At 33.5% G+C, this 13,036-nt stretch overlaps 2 protein-coding genes and 1 pseudogene across 2 annotated transcripts; 1 reads left to right on the top strand and 2 right to left on the bottom strand.

Annotated features, from left to right (window-relative positions):
* Positions 1-371: 371 nt before the first annotated feature.
* LOC113515171 (cuticle protein 19-like) lies at positions 372-1,658 on the bottom strand. The gene is made up of 2 exons (XM_026899336.3): positions 1,634-1,658; positions 372-1,108 (listed from the first exon to the last, which is right to left on the bottom strand). The coding sequence occupies exons 1-2, from the start codon at positions 1,643-1,645 to the stop codon at positions 503-505; spliced, it is 618 nt and encodes a 205-aa protein (XP_026755137.3). The 5' UTR covers positions 1,646-1,658; the 3' UTR covers positions 372-502.
* A 3,441-nt stretch (positions 1,659-5,099) lies between these two features.
* Positions 5,100-9,660, top strand: LOC128202419 (larval/pupal rigid cuticle protein 66-like; annotated as a pseudogene).
* A 1,125-nt stretch (positions 9,661-10,785) lies between these two features.
* On the bottom strand, positions 10,786-12,459 carry LOC113522297 (larval/pupal rigid cuticle protein 66-like). Its single transcript, XM_026907980.3, has 2 exons — positions 12,348-12,459; positions 10,786-11,417 (listed from the first exon to the last, which is right to left on the bottom strand). The coding sequence occupies exons 1-2, from the start codon at positions 12,357-12,359 to the stop codon at positions 10,890-10,892; spliced, it is 540 nt and encodes a 179-aa protein (XP_026763781.2). The 5' UTR covers positions 12,360-12,459; the 3' UTR covers positions 10,786-10,889.
* Between the last annotated feature and the right edge of the window lie 577 nt (positions 12,460-13,036).

The raw sequence follows: 13,036 nt of genomic DNA, 5'->3' as shown, positions 1-13,036 counted from the left end.
ACGTTTAACGTGGGTTATACCTTACAGATTGTTTAACGTTTATTTATAACAAACTTGTAGACTTTCGTTACAAAACCTATAAATAAAGTTTTATCTCGATTTAATGTAGTTAGTTCACCATTCACTACAATGTCAGTCGACGAAATGCCTTCGATCGCTATTGGTCATTATGGGATTGCAGGCGTAAGCATAACTTTTTTTTATATTGGTACAAATATCCGCGCATATCTAATTAATATTGCAAGGTCATTGGCAACGCTCTATGTCATATTGTTGACGTAGTTAGTAGAAAAGGAAACGGAAAACATTGTAGATAATAATAAATTATTACCTTAAATTAATTAATTAATTTAAATAAAAAAATAAAAGTATCATCGCATTGATAACTTTATTGCATTAAATTGAAATATTCAAGTCATATTAATATTATTATAAAAACATTTGATTAGATAATCGAGACGCCAATTTATAAAGTTATTTTTTCATCAATCAGTTATGTTGTTTACCAGCCTAAACGTGCGCCATATCCGAGACCTGGGCCATAGCCGTAACCAAGTCCCGCTGCGTAACCCAATCCGGCGCCGTAACCTAATCCAGCGCCATAACCAAGTCCTGCACCGTAACCGAGTCCAGCTTTATAACCAAGTCCGGCTCCGTAACCCAAGGCGGTTCCATAACCAAGTCCACTAGCGTAACCACCGTACGCTCCAGCGCCGTACCCATATGCGCCATATCCACGAGGAGCGACATTACTGTACGAATTGGCGTAACTCACAGCACCCTGGGCGTAAGGAGACGCGTAACCACTATAACCGGAGTATACTGGAGCTGCATATCCTACAGGACCCGATGGATGCACCGAGAGACCATCCTTGCGAACGACAGCGTTGAAACCAGTGACGGGATTAGCAGAGTAGTCCACGATGCGTTTGGTGCCATCAGATTCGAGAAGTGAGTATTGGCCTACAACATTGCCGCCCACACGGGTTTCTTGTTGGTTCTTGACATCGCCAGTATGGGGATCAGATACGCCATATGAGAAACTGGAATAGTCACCGCCGGGAACACTGCCATGGACAGCAACGGCCAGTAATGCGAACACTGTTACCTGTTGATATAAAAAAAAAATAATGGACAAGGAATATACGCCAGATAGTTCCAATTGTGTTTAAAAATGAATTACATATTAATACAAATCAAAACAATTGTTTTTTAAGTGAAATAAAATTTTGAATTAAACTTTGGTAGATGGACACAATAATCCGCCAGCTGAGCTTTGAGGCCTGACCATTAAGGATATTGATTGGGACATTGGGAATAATCGATGTTAAAATTTCTGTTTATTGTATGAAGTCTTTATTAATTGAATGAATGTATTTACGTACACAAGTTTATATTTAACAATTTAGAAGGGAATTTGCTATTTAATTAATAATTACTGTAACATTTTCTATAAGATCTTTCCGTGAATTTCTTTTAAAATTCCTTAATTAGAATACGTTCGTACTATCTAAAAAAAGTATCTAATTTTAACATTCTTGAACGCAAACCTATATTTCTTTCGCGGCTAATTGAGATAGCTAATTAAAATGAGGTCGTTTGCAATCGCGGTCAATTTAACTAAATATATTACCTTTGCGAACATTTTGCTTGCTGTTTCTACTGCAACTGATGAATGATGTGCTTTGTTACTGCTTTTATACTAGGCTAATGTAAAATTTGCATTCATTACTAAATCAAATTTTTGAAGGAAATATGTGAGAGATACCTACCTACTGCTACCTACTGTAGCTAACAAAAGGAAATGTTCGTCCTTTTTTTTGCTGTATTAGCTGATTACAATTTTAAATCAATTTAGATATTTATTTTGCAATTGTTATAGTTTAGTTCAGTATAGGTACTTATTAATCTGGCTTTCTTTTCGAATTAATATCCTGTTGATTGAGAAGAAAATTAAGATTTTTGCGCATATATTGTTAACTTATGTAATCTGTATCATTCTTTGATGGAAACAATAAATGATTATTTATCCATTTCATTCGTTCAGTCATTCATTCAAAATCTAGATACTAAATTCAAATATATGCAATCTAATCTACGAAACATCTCGATGTTTTATGTAGTTAATTAATTCGCATTGCAGTTTGCAGATTTTTAGGTTCGTATTGGTTACATTGGTCCTTCTTCAGATGTATGGTTTCGGATTCTATTACGCATTCCATTTCGTGTTCATTTTACTTCGCTTAATATCGATTTCAATTCATAGTCCATGAATTCATATCATTTCATGTTCAAAAGTTAACATTATAGACGATATTTTCAAAAGGGTTAAAGCATGCTATCAATAAATACAATAACATTTGTAACATCACAGCAAGTAGTTTAGTACAAATACTCTTTGTTTTCATAGATATTGAAATACATGTTGAAGATTGCAACCTTCTTTATTTTAATAGCCATATGTTCTTTTTATTTTATCAGTCACTGTTCTTCTTTTGTTTCTTTTCATTGCTTAATTTTCTATGAAATACAGGGAAGCAATTTATTATTAAAAAGACAATTATTTATTTAATATTTACTAGAAAACTGGGAAATCCATCATAATCCCCATCATGGCTCGAGCTTCTTTTCTATGGGTAGATTTATCTCTACCTAATATTTGCCCTATTGATAGCTAGTATACCCTATCAAGTTGACCTCCACGCGATTCCTTCAAGAGATAATTTTAGATGTTCTTTTATGAATTCATCACTATGGATTAACTGACCTGTTTAATCCTCATCCCTTACTGGTGTCCCACCATTGTATATCTTTATTGCAGGCGGGGTTTTTATTTCATTACCATCCATTACCAAAAACAATACAGTCCTGTTGCTACTCGAGTGTGGGCGAAGCCCTCTAGTAATAAGAAATTCTAGGTCATTTTTGTTATACACGAAGGCCTCAGACATGGCTTACCGGACGACGGTTTTACGTACCATTAATTTATAACAGTAATGTTAGTAGATGGACGATACAGGTACTTCGTACCCAAATGAAAAGCAAACGCGCTATAGTACTTCTAATTTTTTACTTAAATTATGTAATCTCCTTTGAGATTCATAACTCTTTCACCGTGCATCTCTCAAGGCAGTTTTGCTCATAATTCGGTTGCCAACCCGCCTGTCAAGCGTGGCAACTACTGACAAAACCCTCATTATGGAAAAGGCACAGTAGTGGGCAGTCAACGGCTTTTTTTTAAGCAACTGAGATTGACAAACAAGCTGACGGCTCACTTGATGGAAAATGGTAACCGTCCCCATAGGCATGAGCAGTACCATAGGACATAACAGAGTATACTGTTTCACCCATGGTACTCCCGTGCGTTGCCATTTCTGAAGACTCGGGTGTTATTCCTTTGTGCCCCGGAAATTCATTGCCATATCTCACCCTTTAAACTGAAACACAGTTATGCAATCACTACTGCATAGTAGAAACACGAATAGGACAGAGGTGCCCAAGTAAACGACTTTTGTACAAGGTCTCCTTCTGGTGACGGCTGATATAATAATAATATCTGTCACGTCTGTCTCTCATTAGGGTAGGCAGAAACGATGGAACGCCAAATTTTACGATTCAAACAAACCTCTTTCGCTTCTTCCACATTCATCAATCTTTTCATACACGCTCGCCGGTTACGGGTACTTTTAATTAAGCCCTTCTTCAGCACGTCGCCTATTTGATCAATAAACATTGTTAGTTAATTTTAAACTTTTGTGTTATTTACACATATTTTGGAGTCCCGATTGCGTATTTAAAAACATTTTTAATGCTTTTGAATTTTTGTTTCACGTTTTATATGTACTCACACCACCAAAGACTTCGATTTCACATTGTACATATACATGTATGTCAAACAGAATTTCTCAGAATTGAAATGGGAACACAGCGACTGTCCTGATCCATTTGAAAGTGTAATTTATTCAGAGGTCTGAAATGACTCAAAGGTCTGCAGATGAGGTTCCAAAGTTTATTAGGCAATATGTATTCAAAGTCTCGCTTTTCAATTGCTCTGTTTATTTAAACTAAAATTACCAAGGTTAAACTTATTAGTACAAAATGGTCATCGTAAATTTTAATGCACAAAAACATAAAAAAAAAGAAAAAAAGGTGCAAATTTATGAATTTATAGAATAACTAGCTTTTACCCCCGACTTTGTTTACGTCACTGGAATATATTCACTTATCGAGATAAAACTAGCCTATGTCCTTTTTCATCCCATATAGTACATTAATATCAAATTTCGTAGTGATTGGTTAAGTTACTGAGATGCTAAGACATGACAATTAACAAACTAACAAACAAACTCTATTTTACATTTACAATATTAAATAAGCAAAGATTAGCTAAGCTCGTGGCTTCGTCTGTGTAATTTGAAAATTAATCTACTTTATCTTGAATATGACTTCTTTATAAGGGAAAGTCGATATCAAAATTAAGCAAATGACTTAATATGATTAGTTGTAAGCATTATATTTATAAAATTTATTTTTTTTATGACTAATATACTCTATGTTTTGTCACTTTGTGACAGAGGATATTTTACCAATAAATACTGTAAAAGAATTGTAGTGGGTAAGAATTTTGAAGTCAAAATTGATCTTATTATCATAGCTGTTATTTTCTCATGATCAAATCTTTTAAAGTCTTTCTTCACAGTAATTTTTCTGTAGTCTAAGTGACTTGTCAGCAGCACCGTAATATAATGCTCAGAGTATAGTTAAATTCATTTCTTATATTGTCTCATAGGAACGAATCTACCACACCATTACACCATAGATGTCATCAGATCATTATAGAACAATACAGAATAGATAAAATCGCTTGCCTAGACACAAACAATGTAGTGGTAAGCGTATAAATAACAATTACATTCAACTGTGACTTAAATATTAATAATAATTTATTAAAATATTTTGTCTAATTATCACGTAAGCGAATGTTACTTAATATATATACATCGTTATAGTAACAATGATTTCGTTCTTTGACCCCCAAATTACACTTGGATGGCTCGCTAGAATATAAATAATAAAACATCGTGGGGTTACACCAGTGTCTAGTTGAAACTCGTCTAGTGTACAAGAACAACAATGGCCACTAAGGTAACAATAATATTTATTTATTTTTTTTAAATTTTAAATTTAGTACCACAAAAAATGTTGACAAAGTTAGTATAGGACAAATGTATAGGACAAAGTATCCTTGTGATTAAAAAAAAGATGTTGGAGAACGTAATTATCGTGTAATATGCAAGCAAAAGATGGAGTAGCAACGACGGAGGAATATTACTTGTCACCACACTTTTTTATTCTCATGATGTTAAAAACGACAAATAGTACCATGAGCAATATTTTTATTATTATTATTATATCAGCCGTTTATTGTCCACTGCTGAACATAGGCCTTTTCCATAAAGGGAGTTTTGTCAGTAGTTACCACGCTTGGCTGTCGGGTTGGTAACCGCAGTTAGGTTTTGGTGATGTCTTAAAAGGAATGGTGCTGTTCATCCTTTGACTCTAAAGTTCCCTTAATCGCCTTTTACGACACATACAGGAAAGGATGGCTTATTCTATGTCAGGACCACACGTTGATGATTAATATACTAGAGCAAAATAGTCATTGCTAATATCAGTATATGTATATGTATATATGTATATTTAATTCCTCTGGACAATGATGACAGAAAAAAGGTCATCACCTATTTGGATATCGCCCAAACCAGTCTGATATCTTATATTTATTTCGATATTATTTATTGGATAGTTGACAATTTAATATGTGTTATTGAACCCAATATATAAATATTATAACTACAATACTGCTATATATTATCTACCCCTAGTATAAAGAAAGGGGAATTCAGAATGCAATCCTATATCAAATCGCCTGAAGTAGGCTTTTAAGGCTTAAGCTTAGGTATTCTCTGTTTAAGAGAGACTTGTGACCAGCTGTGGGACATTAATCGGTTGTTATGGATTTACACAAAATTAGGATTAATTTGTAACCTCTCTTTTCACAGTTGGTTGAAATATCTATGTTAATAACTAATGTTATGAATGTTTAAAGTGTTTATTACCTCTTGACGGCGTACCTAATTAATCATTACGAAATTTGGGTTATACGCTATACTTGCGATAGAGAAAAACATAGGCTACAATATTTTTGTTTAGGTTAATCAGTATATTTCAGTTATCTGGAAGAAGTTACATGTTTAATTGTTTATTATTGCATCATGAGGTTATAAAGATGTTAATACATTAATTGATTGTCCTCTACATAAATCTTGTTAGGGTTTTGCAAATTTACATATATATTTATTAATCATGGAGATAATCACAATCTGTAAAATCTCATTTTTAAAACTACATAAAATTTGAAATTGTAAAAAGTAGAATTTTGCTTCCAATTAAAGTCCACTCTTCGTTTCGTTTTTGTAATAGAAAAACATTTTACAACAAAAATTTAAAAATAAATTTAAAATTAGTATAGAAATATTTGGTATATAAGACATATACCAAATATTTGTCATTAAATTCCAAAAATTACTTAATAATTGAAGTTGAGAACTGACGTACTGTTAGTAGACTAGTTTATTTTAAAGTTTCGTGTTTCGCTGGTAGTTTCCTTATGAGTTTGTTTATCACAATAAGTTAATAGATATAAAGAACAACAAATAACTGATTATTTGTATGACTAAAACAATACTATTTTTTTTAAAGGATGTAGTATGTTATATATTTTCCTTTTATATTATATACGAGTATATAACATATATACAACTGACTTACGTAACTATATATTTTTTGTTATGTAGTCCTAGCATAGGATAGGCCATCCCTTCCTTTCCTGTGAGTGTCAGTGTAAGAGGCGATTAAGGGAATTCAATGGTCGAAGGATGGGCAGCAGCATCCTTTTTTAAACATTATCAAAGTCTACCTACGGTTGCCAACGCGCTGCCAAGCGTGGCAACTACTGGCAAAGCATTCCTTATGGCAGAGGCCAATGTTCAGCAGGGGACAGTTAACGACTTAAATGATGGCGTTGATATTTTTTTTTACCCATAAACTTACATGTAAGTATAAACTTACATATGAAAATTATAGACATTATGTTATGTCATTGCAATTGTTTATTAAATATGCCTGTTATTATTTTTGCCATTACTAATATTAAATAATATTTTGTACCCTATTTGTATATGTATTTGTATATGTATATTGTTCATTCCAAATATTAACTGGTAAAAAATGCATTAAGTCTGCCTCTTGTACCATATTTCCATTCGGTCAACGTATTTAAATAAACAAATAATACAATAAATTAATTTAAAATGTATTTTAAAATCTAATGTATGTATTAATTTTTTTTTTGTTATAAAATGCCATTCAATGTTAAATACGCAAATAAATTAACAAAAAAAAGTAATCCACGAATTTATGAAATGACATAAAATATATCATATATTTTAATTCAGAATATGATATGCATTTGTGCTAAAGTTTATTAAAATTCGTTCAAATGAACGTGACTAAACGTAAAACGTGATAAACGTGACTGCGTACCAAATATCTTAACAACTTTTTTTTTTCTAAATCATTTTCATTTACAAATTTACAGTTATAGAGAATATGTTATTTGAGAATATATATCCTTAATGTCCTCCACAATGTGATTAAATTAGTTAAAATATGTAATTTATTTCAAATTTTATGCAAAGAAAGAGACAAAAACTGTTGAAGAAGACAATAAAAATATCTACTTTATGCGTCTTAAAAACATTTTCCGATACTCGAACGAGGTTCATTATCCCGGGATTTAACTTAAATCTCTGTTATCCCGGGTTTGGAAGTTCATTTAAAATCATTTTACGGGGAGACATAAAGACACATAACACTTTAAACCTTGCAACGGTGCTGCGAGCTATTGGAAACATAGATTTATTTTATATAGATAGATCGATGGATTATATTATGTAAATTATTAACATACATAACAAGATACAAGGGTAGTATGTTTACTTTATTAACAATAAAATATATTATTATATGAAATAAATGGCAATGAATTTAAGAAAAAATGTGAAAATACAAATAAAAACATTTTATTTTTAAAAATTACTTGAAAACAAAACAATATAAATATGACATATATATATATATGCATTCATATTTTCCGTTAACAAAGTTTATTTTGAGTGGGAAATTTTATCAAAATGTAGTTTTCATTATTTAAAATGCTCACTATAACTACATTTCACTGCAGGATATAGTAAAATAAAAAGTAAAGGTGTTTACTTTCATGCATAAATGTGTTTTGAATTCATGTAACCTTAGTTTTTGCCCGCAACGGGGGTTATCATGGGCGAAACATTATATCATTTCTATAGACGACGGTTACCACTTTCCATCAGGTGGGGCGTCAGCTTGTTTGCTATTCTAAGCTGCATAAAAAACAACTTCATACATGTAAATTTTGCAAGTACGTAACCGCTTCTAGATGGTATATCAAGATAATACATACATCAGATTTTAAGTTAGACCTTCAACAACATAATAATTTAATTTGGTGTAGTTGTTTGTGCGTCATATCGGAACAAAGATATATTAAGATAGACATACAGACAGATAAAAATAAAAAAATGTCTTGGCTTCTATTGATCATATTAGGACCACCTGTATTAATTTTCTTAAATATTTCCTATGCACAGACTTAATAATCATAAAATGCCAATAAGATAATAATAATATAGATATGTAGATATTAAAACTGTTACAAATTATATATATATATATATATATATATATATATATATATATATATATATATATATATATATATATATATATATATATATATATATATATATATATATATATATATATATGTATATGTATATATATGTATGTGTGTGTATTATTAAAATAATATTTTTCTTGCAGTTTGTTATAGTTGCAATGTTGGTGGCTGCAGCGCAAGCCAGCGGGGGCTACTCCAGTTTCTCATACGGAGTACGAGATCCAAACACTGGTGACGTCAAGGATCAACATGAGAAACGAGTTGGCGACAGTGTAGTTGGCCAGTACTCGCTGCTGGAGTCCGACGGCACTAAACGCGTCGTCGATTACGCTGCCCACCCTCAAACTGGATTCAACGCTGTAGTCCGCAAAGAAGGTCTATCTGTGCACCCTGCTCCCGTTGCCCCTGTTGCTCCCGTTGCCCCCGTTGTCTCCCATGCCGGCCCTGTGTTCCCCCATGCTGCCCCTGTCCTTTCCCATGCCGCCCCTGTCCTCCCCACGCTGCCCCTGTACTTCCCCATGCTGCTCCTGTAGCGTATAACGCACATGTGGCCCCCGTCGCGTACTCATCTACCGTCGCGCATGGTTACGCTCCTCATACCTACTCCGGCCTCGCTTCTCCTCTAGCGTATGGGGGATACGGCGGCTATGGCGCATATGGAGGTTACCCTGGATATGACGCTGCCATAGGCGGCCTTGGTTATGGCGGATACGGTGCCCGTTTGGGTTGGTGATTTTATTTGTGACCTGACTTATTTTTACAACGACATTGTATGGTACTTCAAATGACTGTGATCTGGTATAGGCAAGAGTTATGTGAATAAAGTTCCTATAAATGATTACGTTATTATTTATTTGTTTTGCTTTCAACAATAGTGTAATTTATAAATAAATTATATCATTGTTTTAGATTATCAGCTAGCTCTTGCGATGTTTTCATGGGAATGAGATCTTTACCCGCAATAAGTATGACCTTTATAATAATATAATAATTATTAGTTTATGAATTTAATGTCACGAAATACGTCGAAAAAATTATAAATACTTGAAAAATGGTGTTTTGACATCTATATTATATATCTATATAACTATTTCACCATAATAATTTTTTTTGATGGGTCAATATGGTATGGTGACTTCGCCTGCGCTAACGGGATACGCTGGCGGAGCACCAGTGAAGGGTGATAGATGAGAATGAAAACAGGCCAGTTAGCCCATCATGATGAATTCATCAGGAATTAACGATGATAGTTTCCAGGGAGAACCGCAAGGAGATCGACCTGGTTGGGTATATTGCTAGCAATGGGATTCTTAGTTTCCATTACTAACAATCCCTTTCCCCCCACCATAAGAATTTTGATAAAATATAGGAAGAAAATTTTCTTTCTAGCGTTCCTCTTTAGAACATCATGAACACCCCCTTCCCCCAGTTTGCCAACCTGCCTACTAAGCATGGCAGCTACTGGCAAAACACCCCAATAGAGGGAGGCCTATGTTCAGCAGTGGACAGTAAACGGCTGATACGATATAATAAAAATTGGATAATATATGTTACAGACATTGATACAGCTATTTTAACATTACCATATAATAAAAATATAATTGCAATGTTTATATATGTTACATATACCTGTTAATACATCACCTATAAAATAAGATAAATGGATAAGTATTTATTTTAATATTTTTGGTACAATTAAAACACCAAACAACTTAATGGAAAATCAAACAGGATACTATTCATAAAAATTGATGAATATTTATGTTTGTTTATTTGTGTGTGTTTGATTAAAAACAAATTATGTATATCGAGAGTCAATACTATGGATTGAAAAATAATCAAGATATTGCATAATATGGTTGACAATTTAAAGATCCCTTCTAATAATGTCAATCGTATTATGTAATTATTATAAAAGTAATTAAATCGTAAAGGAAAACAGCAAATAAATTATAAAATTTGTGTATTTTGTATATAATCACAGCAGTTCCGTCATGTATGACAAGGTCATAATTTATTCTATTTACATAAAATTTTACTCTAATACAGTTTAGTAGCCCAAATGCGAGCCGTAGAAACCATGTCCAGCGCCGTAGGCGATGGCACCGTGGGCGAAGGGAGCTGCGACGGCACCATGAGAGAAAGGCGCGGCGATGACTCCATGAGCAAGAGGAGAGGCGATGGCACCATGGGCGTAGGGAGCGGCGTAGGCTAGAGGGGCGGCGCGGGCGGCGTATGCGACGGGAGCAATGGGGGCAGCATGGGCGACGACGGGGGCGGCATGGGCGACGACGGGGGCGGCATGGGCGACGACGGGGGCGGCATGGGCGATGAGAGCAGGGTCTCTCCTGACGACGGCGTTGAATCCAGAGTGAGCGTTAGCGGCGTAGTCGACGGTGCGTTTTGAGCCGTCAGACTCAAGGAGAGAGTACTGTCCGACCACACTATCGCCAACACGGGTCTCGTGCTGGCTCTTCACGTCACCGGTGTGTGGGTCGGATACTCCGTAAGAGAAGCTGGTGTAGTCGTGCACGGCGCTGCCATGGGCGGCCGCCACCATCAAAGCAACAACGACGAACTGTAAAAACAAACACGTCGTTTAGTAGGAATATATTTCATTTGGACCAGGTTATGGGCATATCTTTATTTAAACTAGTTTCATTTTATGATTACGTTTTTATGAGTACGATTTTAGGTTTTTAATACCCATTATTTAGAATAAAACATTATATGTGTTATTCTTTTCCAGTTTAAGTAATTATATAGGTATAATGACAATATCGCGTTAAGTTTGGAAATATAACTTAGGAGTATAAATTAGCTATATTTCATTATTTCGTAAATTAAGAGTAGTTCATATGTTAATCTAGATATGGTCTATCTGTGCACTAAATTATATTCAAATCCATTCAGTCGATTTAACACGATAGAGTAATCAATATCCAAATATCTTTACAAAATAAGGAATTGAAATTTTCATATTTTATTAATATGAAAATTTGTAAGAACGTTTGGATATTTGTCACAGCGAATTTAAATATATTTTCTCGCATACAGACTGACCATAATTATACTAGGTTAATACAGGATAACTTAACAATATAATTCTTATTCACGTGAACAAATCAACGGAATACAGGTTAAACCCCTTGTTCATAAGAACGTCAAATCTCTCACAAACCTATTTTAGCTATTGAACTGTTTTGTTTCTTTCTTTTACACTAAATTCCCAGTTTAAAAGAAAGTAACAGAACAGTGTAATAGTTAAAGTAGATTTGTAAAAGATTTTATTTTTTATAAATAAGGGAGTAGGACTACATATTACACCATTGCCCGAAAATATTCAACATTATCATCACAGGTGAAGATGAAGATGAAAGATTGAAGTGATGATTAAAATACGTAAACTTGTAATTAACAACAAGATCCGGTTGAAACGTAATTGTGAAACCGTTAAATTTATCAAGGGCTTAACACTTTAAATACACTGAACACAATCGCCCTTTACCTTAGCTGCCATTTCGATACGTTTGTTTTAGTGGCACAGTGAACTGCGAATGATTTATTCCTGAATTTGTTACTGTTTTTATATACGTCTCGTACAATCGTTGTGTGCTATAATAGGAAGTAAGAGACAGTCAATATGAACTCTAGGTCACGCCCAGCAAGGGTTTTTTTGAGAGTATTTGGTCAGTGAACGACCAATGCGGAACTTTATAGTAATGTAATATTGCTTATTGATTCATGACGTAAAATATATAGCGATTTAATGATTGAATCTCAAGTAATACGCATGAAATGAAAAATATTTACTTATTTTATATATTTTCCTTTTTTTTTGTATATGTGCTCTTTTATTTCTGTTTTTTTTTTTTTTTTAGAATTTAAATGCTCGAATATCTACACATATATTATTTGTAGATATTCGAATATACATTAAAAAAAATAAAAGGCATATACATATATGTCTTTTGTTATTTTTGTGATATAAATCTATTGTATCTTAATATTTTATTTAACTGTATATTTATTTATGTACTCTAAACATTAATAGTTGTAGCACTTCAGCTACCTGCTAACAACATGTTTTCTAACTGCATTAGGTTGACTGGAAGAGATCTCTGTCAGAGATAAGGCCACCCTTGCTCACAATATTTATAAATGCATTAACAATGTAATTTACAAGTGCAATAAAGA

This window comes from Galleria mellonella, unplaced genomic scaffold, assembly GCF_026898425.1.
Source record: "Galleria mellonella isolate WM207_F2 unplaced genomic scaffold, CSIRO_AGI_GalMel_v1 utg93, whole genome shotgun sequence".
Classification (NCBI taxonomy): domain Eukaryota; kingdom Metazoa; phylum Arthropoda; class Insecta; order Lepidoptera; family Pyralidae; genus Galleria; species Galleria mellonella.
This window is presented reverse-complemented; position numbering and strand designations above follow the sequence as displayed.